Source organism: Leptonotus elevatus, chromosome 4 (genome assembly GCF_054856555.1).
Source record: "Leptonotus elevatus isolate MCC_2025b chromosome 4, RoL_Lele_1.0, whole genome shotgun sequence".
In the NCBI taxonomy this organism is placed as follows: domain Eukaryota; kingdom Metazoa; phylum Chordata; class Actinopteri; order Syngnathiformes; family Syngnathidae; genus Leptonotus; species Leptonotus elevatus.
Window position 1 is genome coordinate 6,009,591 of NC_141242.1, and position 19,272 is coordinate 6,028,862.

At 38.8% G+C, this 19,272-nt stretch overlaps 2 protein-coding genes across 3 annotated transcripts; one reads left to right on the forward strand and one right to left on the reverse strand.

The window, feature by feature from the left end:
- The first annotated feature begins 9 nt into the window (after positions 1-9).
- On the forward strand, positions 10-10,593 carry ap4e1 (adaptor related protein complex 4 subunit epsilon 1). Of its 2 annotated transcripts, XM_086073548.1 has the most exons (21): positions 10-302; positions 1,249-1,320; positions 1,404-1,527; positions 1,832-1,905; positions 2,001-2,122; positions 2,222-2,381; positions 2,521-2,687; positions 2,771-2,844; positions 2,937-3,059; positions 3,141-3,250; positions 3,335-3,474; positions 5,077-5,189; positions 5,274-5,392; positions 5,474-5,776; positions 5,866-5,977; positions 6,050-6,188; positions 6,463-6,706; positions 6,912-7,448; positions 7,542-7,732; positions 7,810-7,970; positions 9,420-10,593. In XM_086073548.1, the coding sequence occupies exons 1-21, from the start codon at positions 162-164 to the stop codon at positions 9,578-9,580; spliced, it is 3,387 nt and encodes a 1,128-aa protein (XP_085929674.1). In that variant the 5' UTR covers positions 10-161; the 3' UTR covers positions 9,581-10,593. The 2 variants fall into 2 exon arrangements, with proteins under 2 accessions (XP_085929674.1, XP_085929675.1); XM_086073549.1 differs by lacking the exon at positions 1,249-1,320 and having other exon boundaries at positions 164-302; positions 1,360-1,527.
- On the reverse strand, positions 7,269-17,576 carry cyp19a1b (cytochrome P450, family 19, subfamily A, polypeptide 1b). The gene is made up of 10 exons (XM_086073550.1): positions 17,139-17,576; positions 16,236-16,386; positions 16,011-16,165; positions 15,330-15,506; positions 15,135-15,249; positions 14,928-15,042; positions 14,014-14,176; positions 12,900-13,141; positions 12,538-12,833; positions 7,269-7,339 (listed from the first exon to the last, which is right to left on the reverse strand). Exons 1-10 carry the CDS (start codon positions 17,320-17,322, stop codon positions 7,300-7,302), a joined length of 1,638 nt encoding a protein of 545 aa, XP_085929676.1. The 5' UTR covers positions 17,323-17,576; the 3' UTR covers positions 7,269-7,299.
- Positions 17,577-19,272: the final 1,696 nt, after the last annotated feature.

Here is a 19,272-nt window from a genome sequence, read left to right on the forward strand (position 1 = left end):
TCACAACAATGGCCGCCTGCAGTCTAAGCATTTTTCTTCCTTGCCTTTTTGAAAGCGTTTAACAATTATTGACTGTACGTGTACCACAAAGTGGCGGAGATGGATAAACGACGCATCCGGTGTAACGTTTAGAAAGCAAAACAGCTCCCGAGCGGGACAAAATGAGCGACGTAGTAGAGAAAACCCTGACAGCTCTGCCGAGCTTGCTGTCGTTCGACTCTCAACCAGGGGCTGCCAAACTGTCTTCCACCTCCAAATTGGGAAGCCTCATCCGAGGAATAACAGAACTAACGTCAAAGCATGTGAGTTTGGTTTTGCCCCAAGCTTTCATATAATACAACTTCATATATAAGACGTTTAACATGCTACTGTACTGTCCATATATCTGTAATGTATACTCTAAAATCTGTAGATATGTTCAGTGGCTCAGTTGAGTAAAATAATTTAGTTACGGGATTCTCAAACTTTGGGTCCAGCCAGGGCCCCTTGCATGGGAGACATTTTTTTTCCCCAACGACCACCTCATAATCCTAAAGCCATCCTAAATGCCATATTCATCAAAAGGTGTCTATTTTAGAGAAAAGGGTGGTGATGTTATGACAACATTTTCATATTGTTAGGAGAAGAAAAAAACTCCTGTTATGCGAATACAGGCCTATTGTGTAAATAGAAAAAGAAAAAAAGTTGTATTCTTTACAAGAACTAAAACAATGTAATCTCAGGAAAAAAGCTGCAATTAAAAAAATTATGTTAAAAATTCAATATTCAAGATGTTTGTTCGTCGTATGCACAGTAACAACACAATGGCTGCTAGCCTCCCTCCACTTATACAAAGAATATACAAGATTAAATAAAGAGCCATTTTAAATAAAGAAAGATGGATACTAAAGGGAGAAGGGCGTTGTAGGTAATGTACATAGAAACAATATAAAAACAAGAACATTAAAAAAAAAGTTAAAAAAAAAAGGACATTGTAGTTGTTTGGCAGTAGCATGAGTCTACTTGATGCGAAAAGAAAATGTTTTATATCATGTGCAAAGATGAAGTCATTCAACTTGTCAAGTATTGCAAGTTGCAGAGGTATTGTATTACACAGTGTAAACGTTCAAGTCAGTAGGATTTACAAAAGAAAAAATGGTGGTTATTCACGAGTCTGATGGTGTGTGGGGGTGGGTAGAGGCTGTTTTTTAGGATTGTGGTTCTGGCTGTGACACCCCTGTCACTTTGTCATGTTTTTATCCTGTTCAGGAGGAAGATAAACTGATTCAACAAGAACTAACTGCAATTAAAGATCAAGCGTCATCCCCTAACACATCCATGGTTTGCTTTATTCAAGATATTATTTGCCCTTGTTAACAGGTGGAGTGTAATGTTGAATGTTGGTGTCATGTGTCAATCATCAGAGGCAAATGAAGGAGCTCATGGTGCGCGCCATCTACTGTGAAATGTTGGGCTATGAGGCTTCCTTCTGCTACATTCATGCCATCAAGTTGGCTCAACAAGGCACCGCCTTGGAGAAGAGAGTTGGTATGTGTTTGCCATTATTTAAATTTTTTTACACACTGTCTATTTTTTTTTCTTGCTTATGTATTGCCGAGGTATCTGATAGGGATTCAGTATCAGCAGATAGTCAAAATGAAATTACTTGGACTCAGGCACAAAATAATATAATTGGGACTTCCCCATTTCCCACTCTTGGATCAAATCCTCTTGATGCTCTAAAAATGTCGGGTTGAATTCCTTTCCAAGTGGTTTGAATTCAGAGTAGAGCTCGCAGTAGTATATCTTGTGCTTCCCTCAAAAATATTTTGTCGGTCATTGCAAATTCCAGGTTACCTTGCTGTGGCCTTGTTTTTGAATGAAAGTCATGAGCTCCTCCTCCTCCTTGTAAATACCGTCTTAAAGGTAGGTTATGTTTTTGTTGTATTTTGTTTTTAAATAAAGAATTGACTATTTTAAAATGGAATTAATCATGTCCTCCATGCCTTTTATGCATTTAGGATCTCCAGAGCACAAACCTAATTGAAGTGTGCATGGCTCTAACTATTGTCAGTCAATTGTTCCCCAAAGATATGATACCGGCTATCCTCCCTCTAGTGGAAGAGAAGCTCACTCACCCCAAGTAAGATTTTTTTTTTTTTTTAAGGTTTACATGACGGATGTCCTTTATGCATGCACTGGCCGTCACCCAACATGGCTCTTGAACATGACTTTTTCACAGAGAAATCATTCGACGAAAAGCAGTCCTGGCTCTGTACAAATTTTACCTAATTGCACCCAATCAAGTTCAACACATCCATAACAAGTTTCGCAAAGCTTTGTGTGACAAGGATCCGGGTGTTATGACAGCCTCACTGCACATCTACTTACAAATGATCAAGGTATTTTTTTTCTTCTGTATTTCATCATTGCTAATAACGCAAACAAAATTACTGTGACACGATAAAACTAAATATACACATTTTAGTTTGATTGACTTGAACATCTGTTATCTTCCTTGTTTTTTTTTTCTACCTTTAGGAGAATCCAGAAGGTTACAAGGAATTGACAAGCAGTTTTGTCACCATATTGAAGCAGGTTGTGGCTGGAAAACTGCCAATGGACTACAATTATCATAGTGTTCCTGCTCCTTGGCTTCAAATCCAGCTTCTCAGGATTCTGTCCTTACTTGGGAAAAGTGACCAGAGGTAATTAATCGCAGTCTTAATGGATTTGGCCATCAACTGCTCTGCTTTGATTGTTTTTTTTTGTTTTTTTTTGTGCAACACAGTACAAGTGGGATTATGTACGAAGTCCTTGATGAGTCCTTACGAAGAGCAGAGATGAACCACAACATCACTTATGGTATAACGCATTTGAAATAACAAACATGGTTTCTAAGTGCTGCTTCATCTACTTCTAATTTCACTTTTATCGCCTCATTTATCTTTCTCTAGCGATATTGTACGAGTGTGTGAAATGTATTTACACAATTCATCCAAAAAGCGAACTCCTGGAAAAAGCTGCAAAATGTATTGGCAATTTTATTCTGTCGCCAAAGATTAACTTGAAATATATAGGTAAGAACAAAAGGCAACCTGCAAATGTATTTTTCTGTAGTACGTCTGTTTACAAAAGTCAATGTTTTGGTGTCACTACAGGCTTGAAAGCACTCACCTACGTGGTCCAGCAGGATCCTAAATTGGCGCTGCAGCATCAGATGACCATCATAGAATGCCTCGATCATCCTGACCTCATCATTAAGCGTGAGGTTAGACAGATGCTGGTTCAAGTGTGGATCTTCTAGGTTGTGCGCTCACCCGATATCACTGAATCATCTCTTGCTTGCACACAGACGCTGGAGTTGCTCTTTAGGATTACAAACGGAAAGAATGTCACTGTCATTGTGGAGAAAATGCTGGAGTTTCTGCGCACCAGTAAGGATGACTACACGACCATTGACCTGGTGGGGAAGGTGGCAGAAGTGGCTGAAAAATATCCTTTGGGAAGAAATATTATTGTTCACAATTACATTTCATCTGAATCTGAAACCGGTTTTATATTTATTAGCATTACATTTGATGTCAGCGACTTTTACCATTAATATTAATCGTAATCTCTGAATCTGTTAAGAATTGTTTCCTCTAGAGCCCTGGCAAGGAAATTCCCTTGAAAAAAAACAAAATCCTGTTTCAAAATGTATGAATGGAAGTTTTTTTTTTTTTTTACTGGGCAATGTAACATTACGTTAACTGTAAATTAAAGCATTTGTTCATTTTGAAGACAAATAGAGGCAAATATAGTACCCGAGTCTTTAAAAAAAACAAAAAAAAAACAACTAATATCACAATATCAATTAAAAAAATACAGATGTGCTTGCAGAATTTTTATGCATATTTTTATGCCTGTATACAGTAATTTCTGGACTACAAGCCACTACTTTTTTCACTTTCATTCACCCCTGTGGCTAATACAAAGGTGCGGCTTATTCATCAGATCTCAAGAGGGTACTATAAAGGAAGCGCAAGAGCGTCAGGCAGAGCAAAACAAACCAAGTGAGCCCAAATACAGTAGGAGAGACAGAATGAGAGCAAGACAATTTGCACCCTCGTTATGAAAATTAAAATAGCGGGAACCCGGTGCGGTAACATTAAAAACATCTGCGGCTTACAAACGGGTGCGGCTGATATATGTAGTATTCCCCAAATGTTGCTAGCGCAGCTTATAGTCAGGTGCGCCTTGTAGTCCAGAAATTACTGTAGATCAGGATGGGCAACTTAAATGCTGGATGGGGCAGCAATTTTTCATCAGTGCTACTGCGGGGGCCCACATGGGATCACACATTTCCTAAATGCAAAAATGCTATTTTAAATATGGACAAAGTACATGCATTGCTCTTAATATATGAAATTTTTGATTATATATTTTCAATGCACATATAAAAGGCCCACTATTCAACAACAAAAGCTTAAAAGAAACAAAATAACCACATACTGTATTTTCTAGTGCAAAGGGCTCTTTTTTTTCATATAAATAAATACATTTAAGGACAGCACAAAACTGCTGAACAAGAAACCAAAATTAAGTGCAAAAACGAATTTTGTACTTTTTTTTTCTTCACAAAAATCAACTCACTCAAAATTTTAATATTATCAAGGCACTATGTTTGTCCTGCATGTCATTCCAAATTCGCAAAAAAGGCCTACTCATGTTGTAGGGCAGTAAGACCCGGTCTACACGCGATTAAGACATGTCTGCCATCTAGTGGTGAATGGTAATACTACAACTTAAAACGAAAGTTGCAGATTTTCACTATATATATATATATATATATATATATTATTATTAATTTTTTTTCATATTCTGAGCATATATTTATCAGTTTTTTTGGGGGGGAGGGGGTGAAAAAGAATGCTTTTTATTTAATTTTTGTAATCAATCAAGGGAGGCACACATCAGAGTGTGGTGCAGCCAGTTGCCCATCCCTGGTGTTGAATCAGTTGTGCTTTTAGACAATCTCTAAACAGACAAGCATAATGGCTCATTTGAAAATGTACCTGGAATTGATATCATTGCTTTTCCTATGAAACATTTTACATATGCACCAGACAACAAGTGGTTCATTGACACCATGAACACCGTCTTCTCACTGGGTGGAGACTTGATGCAGCCCGACATCCCCAACAACTTCCTCAAACTGGTCTCAGAAGGCGAGTCAGCTTTTTGTGATTGAATGGAATTTGCTTTCCTTTTTATTTCATCGTCTCAAGTGTCTTCTCCTTCGAATGGTCCAGGATTTGAGGGTGGGGAACAAGACAGGATGTTGAGGCTTTTTGCAGTGGATTCCTACGTGTCTCTGCTACAGGGAGAGCCTGAGAAGCTGCCTCAGCGCTTCCTCCGGGTCATCAGCTGGGTGAGCGCAACATCCATGCTGACCAACATGTTGCAGTATTGTTTGAAATGGTAAATCCTAACAGTCTTGTTTGTGTTTCAGGTCCTTGGCGAATATTCTCATTTGAGAGAAAATTTGGAGCCCGCCACGGTTCTGGGTCTTCTGGCCACGCTTTTGGACTTGAAGCAGACCAGCAGTGAAACGAAGAGCTGCGTCCTCTTGGCAATGACGAAACTCTGTGAGGGCGAGGCAGGTATGTCTGCTCTTCAGGGGATTTCCGAAACGTATAGCAGCTCCATGGACACAGTGTTGAGACAGAGGGCCCAGGAACTGCAGAACCTCCACTTGAATCCTGAGTTGTGGGCCAGGGTGCTACCTCGAGATGCCTTCATGGAACCTCTGGAGGTAACATATAGTAACTTTGGAAATGGTGATCATGTAGCAGCATTCAGTACTGCACGTTTGTTACATAGAACGATTTTCTGGCTTGCTAGGTCGATTCCTCCTTGTCATTTTTGGATGAATACGTGTCCGAAGCACTGGCAGCTGGCGCTGCTCCTTATAAGTCTCCACATCAACGTCAGGAAGAGCTCGCTCAAGCAAAAGGTTCAGTAAAACTTTAAAATATATGTATTAGGTGACAGCGTCTGAATTGCTTTGTTTTTATTCCATCCTCAGCTTTAAGCGCGGAGCCCTACGACCTGTCGCTAGCTATCAGCATGCCCTTGGGAAGTTTAGACGGCAGACAGTCTCCCACCTTGCCCTCAGTGAGCTCTGGACTGTCGGGTGACGGCAACGACCCCTCGCACAAAGAAGGGTTTGTATCTCCTCTTCGTTTAAAATGTTCCGTTTTGAACTCGCGCCAGGAATTAAAAATTTCTATTTCAAATCTTTAGATGTCTCAAATACACAGCAAAAAAAGAAAAAAAGAAAGCCTAAGGCGTTTTTTCATATGGAACAGTTTTAAGACAACAAATTAGATTTCCACCAAGCTTAGAAACCCAACAAAAGTCCACTTGAGAAAGCACTTAAGAAAATTCCATCCATCTACATCAATAGTAGTATATATTGATGTCTACTCTCTATTTCAGTCCCACAACTCTAAAGCTGGATAAAGTGAAGCGGGTGTGGGGGAGGCAAGGCTACTTGGCCCAGAGGGAGTTTGCAGAAGAAGCTGCCAAGGTGGAAGTGCCCAGTCCGGTCCATTCAGCCGGCCAGATTGGCGAAATCGCCATCTCGCAGAACCCGAGCCCAGCGCCGGCCGCCAATCAGGAAAAACAGCAGCTGGCGTCGTCACTGTTTGTGGGCCTCGGCTCCCAATCATCTTTGTCCTTGGTGAGCTGAGAAATGTGGCACCTTTATTTCAACTTGATTCTCTTAAAAATATTACAAAAATGAAATGCTTCCCTAAATATGTCAACTATACATGTACAGTAAGCACCTACAGCAATATTTTTTTAATATTTTGATTTTATTTATTTATTTATTTTTTATGTTCAGCCCTACTTTTTTCACTGATGACGCTTTGTCTTTAAAACAGATGGGGAACTCTGAGCTAAAACCCCAGAGGTTGAGGAGAAAGGTTAAAGGTCAAGTCTCGTCGTCAGACATCACCAAGCAGACATCCAGTTCCGTCATCCCTACTCCCAACAGCGCCGATAACCTCCTGGGGAGTCCACCGGACTCCAAGACGGACCCTGAGCGGTCCTTCCCCTCAAGTTCTCCGAACTCCGCTGCTGCTAACGGTACCCGCGACGCAGAGGACGAGCTGACCGAGTGCGACGTGCGGGGACCTGAGCCCGCTCTCGTCAGGGACAACGGTTTAATCGCTGCTGGATCTGTTGAGACTGAAGAACCAGCAGGAACGAAAGACTTCTGTCTCACCTCTTACCTCCCTGCCGACTGCGTCGAAGCCACGCACTCCGAAATCACTCCTGTGTGCTCCTGCCGCAGCGTGGATCTCTCCGCCTGCCATGTGCACAAAGACGACAGTTTGGTGCTGCTTGTTTTGATTTCCAACTCCTCCGACTCTGATGCGAAGCAGTTACTTGTGCAGTTGGACTCGGAAGATGTTGCGGTAAAGTAGAAATTTGCTCGACTTCAGTCTTAGGTTGGAGCTTGAGTATTATTTTTATTTCATTGTGCCAAAGTTTTGCCATTTTCTCCCCAGGTGTCCTCTATCTCTGAAAGTCCAGTAGAAGAGTTAAAGAACCAGCACGTGGAAGTGTTTCAGTACTCCCTGACTGCCAAGAAGCCTTTAGTTCATTTTCAAGTGTCCGGCCTTGTTTCTTACAACATGCCTGATGGAACTCCTCAGACAGGCCACTTCTCATACAAACTGCCGTTTCCCTCCTTCATCAGGTGAAACCTTTGCTGCCGCGTTCAATCAATATGACTATTTGCTTGTTTTTGTCAGACTCATCTGTTTTGTGCTCAAGGCCTTTGGCGCTGTCCACAGAGGAGTACGGCACAATGTGGCTGACCTTCTCGAATGATACAAAACAGAACCTGACGCTCATTACGGATGTCCAGGATCCTTTGAGAGCGACGTTGGATGTGCTAAAGAGGAAACTTCACCTTCATGTGGTGGCCATCATAGGTAAGGACACGTCACTGTTACGTCTAATGGGTCATAATTCCGAGTGAAGCAAGTACTCTACATTGTCTTTCAGACTGAATCTGGATACACGTCAGCTGTTTGACCAGTTTCCGTTTTTTTTATAGGTTACCTGTATAAAAACTGCTTATATTTCATTGTTACTGTTAACTGTTAATTTGCCTTATATTTTAAAATTGACATTGTTTGTTTTACTTTGTTGGTTGACTGGAAAAATAACAGTTTTGCTGTTGATATCCACAAATTATTAATTATGTTCCACAACATTTTAACTCATTCACTACCATTGACGGCTATAGACGTCAAAAATTCATTTGAACTATTTCTATTAGTTACATTTTTTTCCCCACTTTTGTTAACAAGAGTGTGAAAACCTAGAATTTTTTTATTGTACATTTATAACAGATATAAAATTTTAACTAGTGAAGTCATGCGATTAATTACAATTAAAATTTTAATCGCCTGATGCCCCTAATTTTTTATAATCTTTTTTTTTTATCACGTCAGGTAAATAAAAATTTTCATTGTAATTAATCACATGACTTCAATAATTAACTCACGATTAATCACACATTTTATATCTGTTCTAAATGTACAATATATTTTTTTAAGTTTTCATACTCATATTAATAAAAGTGGAAAAAATGGAAAACTAATAGAAATAGTTCAAATGATTTTTTGACGTCTAGAGCCGTCAATGGCAGTGAATGAGTTAAACAATGGCCAAGGTTGCCATTTGATACATTTATAATAGTTGTCCCGATTCAGTGATTAGAAATCGGGGCTGATCACATGATTTTCAGATGATCATATCGGCTGAAAGAGAGTGTGTTATTTTAATTTCCTGAATTTCTAAATGCAAAAATAATTTTAATTTTTAAAGTTTTACTTAACATAAATTGAGGGATTCCTTTAGATGAGTGCATTTGATTTATCTAATTTATTAATAGGCTAAAATGTCTAAGCAGCTTCGTCGTTAGTGTGTGACTTCTCTCATCTACAAACGACCCTATCGATTTATTAGTTAAATGTCACCAAATAATTTGCATGTGTGACAATTGCTTGTTTCGTGAGGTGGCTTTATAATCAGGCAAAGCAGACAAGTTAAGAAGTATCTTTTGGCTCGTTCATGTCTCCTTGTTTCTTCAAATACAGTTTCCTTTTTGCTGCAGCATACAAAAAAAACAACTTTTTTTCTTTTTGGCTCAATCCCCACTCAGGTGAAAATCACGTAATCGTCCCCAATCTCCAAATGTTCAAATATCCTGTCACTGGTCTACAAGCAGTAAATTATTATTTGCTAAATAAACAAAATAAGTACCAAAACAGTGCCATCAACTGCCATACAAATGGTGCATTCTTTACATTGTCATAAAAATACTGAATGTAACTGGAAGTTAGCTTTTTTTTCTTTTCATTTTTTCCCTCCAGGAATGGAAGGAATTGTAGCCTGCCAGATCCTCCGGGATCAGCCATGTTTGATGCACTGTCGATTGCATGATGGCACGCTGGCCGTGTGGTTGCGCTCTCCGGTCCCAGACCTGCCCGACTGCCTGCTCTATCACTGCCAGAGAGCATTACAGGAACTTTGAACCACTGAGCTGCATCAGCTCTGCACCAGAGGAAAATAACAGAATAAAAAGGGAGTGTCTCATGGCTAGTCTCTCTCCATTACAATCACCATCCCATCCGACCACATGCTCACCGGACATAACATTAGGTACGCTTTCATAATATGAAATGAGAATCTTTCAATTTTAATGGTGATTGAGATGCACAAGGGCAAGTTGCAGACTGCAATCTGTTGTTTCTCGTGAGTATACGGGTGTCCCTGATGGTGTTACAGTTTATTTACAGTTTTAAAATTGAAAAAGTGGAAAAACAAATTGAACAGAATAATAAATATGTCTTAAAATTATGAATCCATGGATGCTAAATACGTGAAAGAAACCACTTGCTTGTGCTGGAGTATTGTTTGGTAACAAATAATTAGAATTAACTGTGGGTCTTAAGATGTGTTGCAGTATTTGAAGGAAAACACTTTGTTCAATTTATTCAAATCAGGACATCACTACTGAAGTTGTAAAGCCGTGACAAAGCGATCCAAATGATGCTGACATGTTTTGTCTTCAATGTAATGACTTTCAATTATGTCAATTTTCCGTTCATGTCCTGTCTCGTTTTAATCTATGCACTCACCTTTCTGGTTGTGATTATGGTGAGAGGTGGATGATAGCAATTCTTATATTTTTGTATTCAATTATTGAAGAAATATTGTTTTGTATTGTCACTGAAAATATTTTAAATTAGTTTTATTTTAATGAAAAGAAACCTTAGTATGCTGATTTTTGCGCTGTGCCAGATTCAGTCAGCCTTTTTTTTTATTTAGTACGAACAGGGAAATGGTTTTGTTTTGTTCTGCTGTTGCTTGTGAAGCATAATTGTGTGCATGAACTTAGCAAAACTTAAACCCAAAGCCTTATGTTCTTAAGCCGTGGTGGCGTGTTTGGTTTGTGCCTGTGGTACAGAAGCAAGTATCCGTTCAGATTGCAGAGTGCCTGACTCAAATACACCAACTTCAATAAATTCATCAAGTCCAACACGATTACCAGTCGTCATCATGTGTGTGTACAGGCAACTATTTCAAACCTTATCACATATCAAACCTTTTGTTCCCAGTAAACACAAATGCAGACTGGAAGGAGAAACATGTGACGTGTAATGTAATATAATACAATACATGGAAACAAATATTTACAGAAATCCTAAAGAAATGTTATTTTGTCTCTAGTGCCATCAAATGTAAAGCTGGGTAGAGTAGCCAAAAATGGTACTCAAGTAAAAGTAAACAGTTGTCATCAAAAAAAAAAAAAACCTCAAGTACAAGTAAGAAAGTATTCGCTGAAAAGAGTGCCATTATGGGGGATAGTGTTGCAGTACCGCGCTTTGGCACAGGGGGCGGTGTTGGTCCAAGGGAGTGAATGGGGGTGGTGGAGCTAGCTCTGAGCGCACTACGTTGGTGAAAAAGCAGAAATACAATTTGTGCGAAAGCAACGAAAAGAGAAATCATGTGGATCCGCTAGAGGAGAGATTAAGGCATTTTGGGGTTTGTTGCCACATGTGCAAAGACTGGGCCAATAAAAATTGCACCTCTGGCAACTCTGTTTTCGTATGCCAGAATTGTTTTTCAGATGATAAGAGTCTGAAGAGTGAGGAAATTAGTTTGCCAGGTTTTGTTTCATTGTTTAGAAATTGATTTTCCGGTTGTTGGAACTACACAGTATGCCCACATGTCAGGACTGGTTTAAGTTTCATGATGAACCATCCATCCATAAACTGAGATGCTTTATATCTATTTATTTTATTTTATTTTATCTCAAATTTCCACTTTAAGGGAAGCAAAACAGGCATTTGAGGCTGAGAGCCATGACCTACATGCCAGCAGTTCCTAAGGACTTGAATCTCTTTCACAATATTTTATGTTAAAGTTTGCTCAATAACTATGTTAAATTTTAAAGATTATTTATAAACAATTTCTCTAGCTGAAAAAAAAAACCCATTAAAAAAACAGGAGAAAATATAACTGTAAAAAAAAAAAGGGTACTAGGTCCATTTTTGACCTTCAAGATACAACTTATTGCGATGTAGCCTACCCTACAGGGTACAAATAATTACTGTGTATTAGGGGTGTGCCAAAAAATCGATTCTCATGTAGTACAATTCAGAATCGATTTAAAATGTCCCAAAATCGATTTTATTTAAATTAAATTATACTGTTTGTGTGTGCCTTTATTGGGAGCGCTGTTCACGTTATAGCCGATTTGGCCACTTAAGGGCAGTGTGGTTCCACGCGGTCTGATACACTGTTAAGTTGTAGTCACATTAGAGAATAGAAGGAAAAAGTCACGATCAAAGTCACGATCAAGTTATTCCAATAAAAGTTGTTTTTTGCAGCGTGGAGTCGTTCTTTTGAGTGATAAAAGTGCCGCGAGTACCGCACTAGTTAGCATTAGCGAGTCAGACTGGAGTAGATCATTATGATTCCTTGAACATTTATAAATTGAAGCAAAAATCATTGTCAATCAAATAATTTTGAATCAAAAATCGTCCTTAATCGAAAATCGATTCTGAATCGAATTGCACACCCAAAAATCGGAATCGAATCGAATCGTGAGACATTCAAAGATTCCCACCGCTACTGTGTATGATTAGAAAAAATTACATAAATGCTCCACACTGGTAAATGTTGGGTACAATCAAGCGTCTCCCTGACGACACGCAGGACACAACTCTAAGCACGCTACAAAAACTGTCAACGGATCAAATTTTCGGCCGCTCTTCGGTTCCCAGAATGCATTGTGGCATGCGATATTAAAACTTTTTCCGTCAAATGCTCTTTAATCATTATCGTTTCAATGTGTTTTCTTCTTCTTAAAGTGCTACTGAAAGATGTCTGCCATCGAGTGGTGACTGGTGTTATTGCAATACAAAACTCATCAGGTGTGGTAGGCGAAGCGTGACAAGCCATTGAAATGTACAAATTTAGCACCTTTTTCCAGACAGCGCAAGCAAGTAGTCTGAGCCGATGGTGTCGGTGGGGAGAGCGTGAGCACTTTGCGTTGCTCTCGGGATGAAGCGCATAGCCAGGCTGTGCTCGTCTTCCACTGGCTGCTGAGACAGGTCGTTGGTTTGCCTGATGCTGTTGATGGTGCAACCTTGGCGCGGGCAAACGCTGAAGCGAGAGAGGAGCGTAACCAGGATGGCCTTCATCATCACCATGGCGATGTGCTTGCCCACGCAGGAGCGAGGCCCGCATCCGAACGGCTGGAAGAAACGTTTGGGAACCTGGCAAGAGAGCGACGTCATGTTGAGGTTCAACCTTGATGTGTTTTTGTAGTAGAGCCGACTAACCGTTTTGTCAAAATTGTGGAGGTTGAACTCTTTAGCTTTGGGGAAAAATTCCGTCTTATGCATGAGACCAATGTTGAGAATGATGTTTGTTCCTTTTTTAACGCTGATGCCATCAATGACGTCGTCTTCCAGAGCTTTGCGCATGGTGAAGTCAACTACCGGATGATACCTCAACGACTCATTGATGAAAATCTCCAGCACCTTCAAACGTGTGTAATCCACGTTTTCTCCTCCACTATCATCTGCAACAGCAATGGTAAGGTGTGAGGAATTTCATGTTTTGATGTTATCCAACCACATTGAAATCGGATTGGTTTATTAAATTAATACAATGCCATCGAACAAATATGAGGATTAAGATTATGAAACTCGCTGAACAATAATGTTAGAATTTTTCAATCCTTGGGTGGTTGGAGCAAAATTGTTTAGCCAAATTCAACTCGCAAATCAAGTACGTATCTATCTGCACACATCGAATCTTCCGATTTATACATGCCCAAATAATTTGTTTTAACCCAATAAGCAAACAGATAAATAAATAAAAACACGGGGGCTTTTTTCCATGAAAAATTGGGGTTGGCTCCAAACACCCCACCAAATTATGATAAAGTTTAAAACAATATATTTTGGGGTAAAAAAAAGAAAATAAGTAATTATCCTTGAATAGGTGAATCCAGTGGTGCAGTGGTTCACTGTACTTTATAGAATCTTACAATGACATCATTAAATATCTTTAAAACGAATTAAACTGTTTTTGTCACACTTTCTACTCCAACTCAATGCACATTATGCTGCTCAATCTGGTGCGCGCGCCTAAAGCGGTCCCCAATATGTTAGCATTAGCATTAAGCTAGTCCACAAAAGGCTAAGGCTAACGTGGCTGTTATAAATAAACTTATAGGCCTAATTATTGTTGTTTCATGTTTAGTTTTACAATAAACATAAACCGAAATTACTATTAAACAGTTTGAGTATTCACAAGAACATTTCCAGAGGTGCCACAAATCGTGAGGAGAGGTTGGCCAACCCGTCGCTAGCTGATCCCCGCGATTCCTCTCTCTGAAAACAAATCAGTTCAGTACCCACTGAAGACTGAAGATCATTTCAAACGTACTGATGACGGTGTTAATCTCCTCTACCAGGCTTTGCTCGGTGTCTGGGTTCTGTTTGAGCAGCATCAGCATGAAGAAGAGGCTGATGGAGAGGGTGTCCGGGGCAGCGATCACCATCTCCAGCACGCACTGCCTCAAGTTGTCGCCAGAAATCTCCCCTTGGTTCTGTTCAGTCAGGTCAGAGTGGGTCAGTGGGTTTTGTAGGTAATGAAATAGGGGAGGCAACAATCTCATAGGCAGAACACAGTAAGAACACACATTGGAGTCTCTGCTCTGTATTAACTCATTCACTGCCATTGACGGTTATAGACGTCAAAAAATCATTTTAACTATTTCTATTAGTTAAAAAAAACAATTCTACTTTTGTTAACAAGAGTACGAAAACCTAGATTTTTATTTTATTGTACATTTAGAACGGATATAAAATTTGTGATTAATTGTGAGTTAACTATTGAAGTAATGCGATTAATTACTAGTAAAAATTTTAACATAGTACCCCACTATATTGAATCCAATACATTTAAATTGTACATTTATAACGGATATAAAATTTGTGATTAATTGTGAGTTAACTTTTGAAGTCATGCGATTAATTACTAGTAAAAAAAATTATCGCCTGACACCCCTAATTTTTTAAATAATCATCTTGCGGGGCAATTAAAATGTTTTAATTGTAATTAATCGCATGACTTCACTAGTTAACTCACAATTAATCACAAATTTTTATATCTGTTCTAAATGTACATTTTCATATTCTTGTTAACAAAAATGGAAAAAAATGTTAAACTAATAGAAATAGTTCAAATTAATTTTTGACCTTTATAGCCGTCAATGGCAGTGAATGAGTTAAATATAAAATATGTATTGGATTCGATATAGTGGGGTACTATGTTGCCACGGACAAATGAACAGTCACCTGAGCAAAGATAAGCTCTGTTGCAAAGTCAAGCTCGTCATCCAGCTTCTCGGTTTCTTTAATCGTCTTTCGTTTGAAGTCAAGAAGAATCTCCATTGAGTCTTGAAGCTCCTGGCTGGTGACAGAACAGCAACACAACAATCAAGTGCATGACGATGAGTTGGATTGGGAGACATGTTTTTTATTTGTTGTGTGATAGCATCTTACGCTGCTTTTTTATGTTTATCGTAGAGCCATCCAATTTTGAAGAATATATCTGGCTTAATCAGAACCGTTTGCCAAGTCATGAAATAGTTTTGGATTTTCAGTAGCAAGTCCTTCTCTGAAATATAGGAAATAACTTTTCCATTGCCGGTTTGTCAATCAGACGTACAGAGAGTGTGAAATAGATTCTCATCTGACCATTAAGTGGCACCCTGAGGAACAATTTGTTGGAAATATCCACCACAATTGCTCGCAACAGATTGAGAGCGTCCACGTGTCCCGACGGGTCCGTCGTGTCCTGGAGGTGATCCAAATGTTCTGCTGTGGATTTCACACAGATAGAAGCGGTCCTCCTTAGACCGGGTCCTGTCAGGGCTGTCAAGTCATAAATCATAAAATGTGTAAGGCAAAAGCTTAAACATGTTAAATGGAAATTTCTCAAATGCTTACATTGAACTATTATATACTATACTGCTGCGTGGAAATAATTTTCACCAATGGATTGAAACAAGTCAAACAAAATATAATAATCTTCATTATAGCTTAATGCCAATGCATATTGCAAAATTTATCCAGACTATACAACAATACTCAGAAGCATATAATCTTTGTCCTTTGAGAAAAACAACGAATAATGCTGCTGTTATCTGAGTCACTCAGTAGTTCTTCATTTGTTTCTTCATGACTGCATTATACTGCCTCCTGGTGGCCAAGTCGGACACACCGGGAGGAGACGCAATGAACTATTTAATTATATTATTGTTATATGTTTTGTAAAGTACAAAATTTAAAATATGTGCCTTCTCAGTAAATGAGTACCACCTCGCAAGAACACAAAGCCATCCATTTTAACACACACACAAATCAAGAATTCCTCACCTTTCAAAAAATAAGTCCTGACTTTTTTCCAGAGTTCCACATCGCTATTAAAAATGATGCCCCTCCCTTCCATCCCAATGCACTCCAAGCCTTTTTTGCTCCCAAATCGGGATACGTAGTGGGCGCTCTTCAGGACATGATAGATCGCAGAGGATCTGAAAGAAAATCTTGACAGATTATCCGATTGTTACAAAAAAAAAACTATTCGACTTTCGAGGGATTTGCCTGCTGATGATGAGGGTCTCCTCGCTGTCGATCCACACCCTTGCGATGCTGCCGTATTTCTTGTTGTAGTAGTTGCTCGCTGTTCCTATGCCGGTGTAAATAAAACGAGCATAGGAAAGAACCGGACCGAGTCCTGCTAGAAAGGATGGACCTGAAGGAAGAGTGGAAATTGGTGAAGTTGTTTTTCTATATGTATCTGATTTAAATCCATTGTCTATAGTGCTTAAAAAGGACATTCACCAATTTAGTCATTCCCACCTCTATCACGTGTTAAGGGTTAACGAGTTCATACATTGTTCTGTCTCCTGTTTATTTTGTGTGTAATTCCACTTTCGACCAACGGATGGCGGCACATTACTTTGTTTGGCACAGGCTAAATTTTAAAGAAGAAGAACGAAAACAGGAAGCAATCACAGCTCGGCCTTGACAATGTTGACTGTCAAAATATTCAGTCCTGCTTTTTCTGCATGCAGAAGGTGACGGATCAAAGTTTATTTTATAATCTGCAGCTGTAATCGTTGGGGTGTATTGTGATATGATGCTTAGTTATGAAAAAAATTATTTGGGATTTGTTTTATGCTGTTATACGTTTTCTACAATAATTTAGTGTTTTTTTGTTGCTGTTACTCTCTCAATATGTTGTGTTTAAAATGTGTTTTTTTGTGTGTTTTTTTGAAAGTATATTTAAAGACCTTTAAAAAAAAATGGTGCCATAAATGCTATAAAAATATTCAATGGTATTTCCATATTGCGGATTTCACTTATTTTAAGAGGTGAACTGGAACATATCTCCTATGATGGAGGGAGATTACTGTAACTCCCCTTTTGGATTATTTATTACATGGAATGTGATGTGTGTGCAATTACTGACATGACTTTCCTTATAGTGCAGAAAGGCATTACCTGGTATGTTTGACCAGTGTGTCCATTCCCAGGCGGTGAGCAGCAGCAGCAGAAAAAGAAGCAGCAGCAAAAGAACTCCATCTGGCACAGGGTAACCCACTGTGGAGCCGATGGTCAGCACCTCCAGCAGTGACATGACTGTACCTAATGGTTTGGCCACAAAGCAAAAGCAGCTACCATTCATGTTTAACACAAAACAACTTCATCCATAATCTAATTACAGTTGAGTTTTATTTATCTTTATGAGAATTAAACATTTATTTAGGTCCAGTTTAATTTGTAATTGATTATTATTTAAATCACATTTCAGAAAAAACAAGACTCCCTTTTTAACTTTTTTGTTTCTAGATAATACATGTAATAAAAAATAAAAAGGTTTAGTTATACATTCTGTTAAATTGGTTTAAAATGTGAGTTTTTAAAGCAATTCTTATTAAAGCCGCCTTGCTCACCTTTGTGCTCCACTGATGCTGCTGTCAGGTTTGAGTGCCTCCTGAGGGGATGCAGTGCCGCCTTCGCTAGTTTTATAAGAAGAGCTGCTCTCGCCAGCAAACTAAATCACTGTGCTTTAAGAGTTTCTAAATCCTTTATTTTATTTTTTTTAAAGGGCTTTCACTGTCTTCCTTGTTGCCTAGAAACACGAGAACCTTGGCGTTCCAAGTACCACTGTGCGTTCAGAGCAGTGAGCAGAGCACATAGATAAGCCACAAAGCAAGCTCAAAAGGAACCCACCCTGCCAAATAACCGTTTTTTTATTAATAAGGATGAAAAAGGGACATTCTTCAATTCCTCTTCACATGGCCTTGCTGCACATTGAGTTTTGTTTGAAAGGAAGAAAGAAAGAAAGCCTGTTTTCCAAATCTTTGGAGTGAGGAGGCTTTCTTTTCAAGGGGATCTTATTTAGCTGGGTCAGACTGACCTGTGTCAAAGGGAGCGAGGATTTGACTGTTCCAAAAGGAGAATAAAGGAGCATAATCAGTAATAATTCAGTCCATGCTGCTGTCACTGTGAAGGGAGGATAGAAAATAATAGTCAAAGTACAAAAAGGGAAAAGAGAATTAACGTAGATGTTGGAGACACCATTCAAGTTTGGTGAACACGAACGCATGCTCTTGATCAACATGTTGCAAGGTTTACCAATGCTGCCAAATTGGCCCAAAACCTTTCTTTGCTTGTGGTAAAGACTGACTGGATAATTGGAATGCTCTGGAGCACTGTTTTTCATGCATCAATTTAATACAAAGCTTGCTACATAATGTCTTACAAATAAATCTCATTCATGAAAAGTATAGTTTGATATATTCCATGTTGCACCTAATAGAAGGTAACTACTAGCTACAGCATTAGATGTATTTATTGTTGTACAGTAGTTAAAGTTATGGTACTTTACGGTGGTGTAGAACAGCGCTGCATCATACTGAGTGCATGTTTAAAAAATAATAATCTAAAAAAGTATTCTAGAACCCTGTAAGTGACTCATTAAGTTGCTGTTATAATAAGTGTTTAGAGGATAAAGAATATATATATCTGTGAGCACTGTTATATTTTCTGTCTACATTTATTGATGCGCCGTTTGTATTCAAATGGCTGATAATTAAAGCGCTATAATTAGGGCTTGACAATAAATCGGCCAAAATTTGCTCTTTTAAAATAGCTTAAAAAAAATTAACATTAGAGCATTAGGCAGATATAATTACGTTCACACATTCCTCCCGCAAAAATCTGAAAAAAATGTCAGTTAAACAAATACTTAAGAAAAAAGTTTTGTAAAGCAATTCAGATCTTTATTGTAAGTGTTAAGGGACACAACAAAGTTATTTTATCCATTATATATTTATTTTATTTATATTGTTGGTCACTGGTTATGACACCGTCACGGATGATATCCAGTATAACTCAATTGGGGGCGCGGCACATTTTAGAGATAAAAAGTAAGATAAACAAGTGTTCATCAACTTATAACTGAGGCTGTAGCTGTGTTTTGATAAATGGTAGTCGGCATACAAGTGCCACCATTTTAAAGAGTTCCTCTGATGAACACCAAATAAAGTCCAGCTGGATCATCAGGGGGGGCATCAGAGCCATATATATATAGAGTTTGGCCAACTCGGCTCGAGCAAGGTAACAAAATGGC

Bases quoted from the DNA above. Each gene is read 5' to 3' on its own strand.
- ap4e1 (XM_086073548.1), top strand. From the start codon at position 162: ATGAGCGACGTAGTAGAGAAAACCCTGACAGCTCTGCCGAGCTTGCTG. The intron at 1,321-1,403 runs GTTTGCTTTATT...GTCAATCATCAG, and splicing joins CATCCCCTAACACATCCATG to AGGCAAATGAAGGAGCTCAT. The intron at 5,777-5,865 runs GTAACATATAGT...CTGGCTTGCTAG, and splicing joins CCTTCATGGAACCTCTGGAG to GTCGATTCCTCCTTGTCATT.
- cyp19a1b (XM_086073550.1), bottom strand. From the start codon at position 17,322: ATGAATGGTAGCTGCTTTTGCTTTGTGGCCAAACCATTAGGTACAGTC. The intron at 16,166-16,235 runs GCAAATCCCTCG...ATTTTCTTTCAG, and splicing joins GAGACCCTCATCATCAGCAG to ATCCTCTGCGATCTATCATG. The intron at 12,834-12,899 runs GTTAGTCGGCTC...CTCTCTTGCCAG, and splicing joins TCCACAATTTTGACAAAACG to GTTCCCAAACGTTTCTTCCA.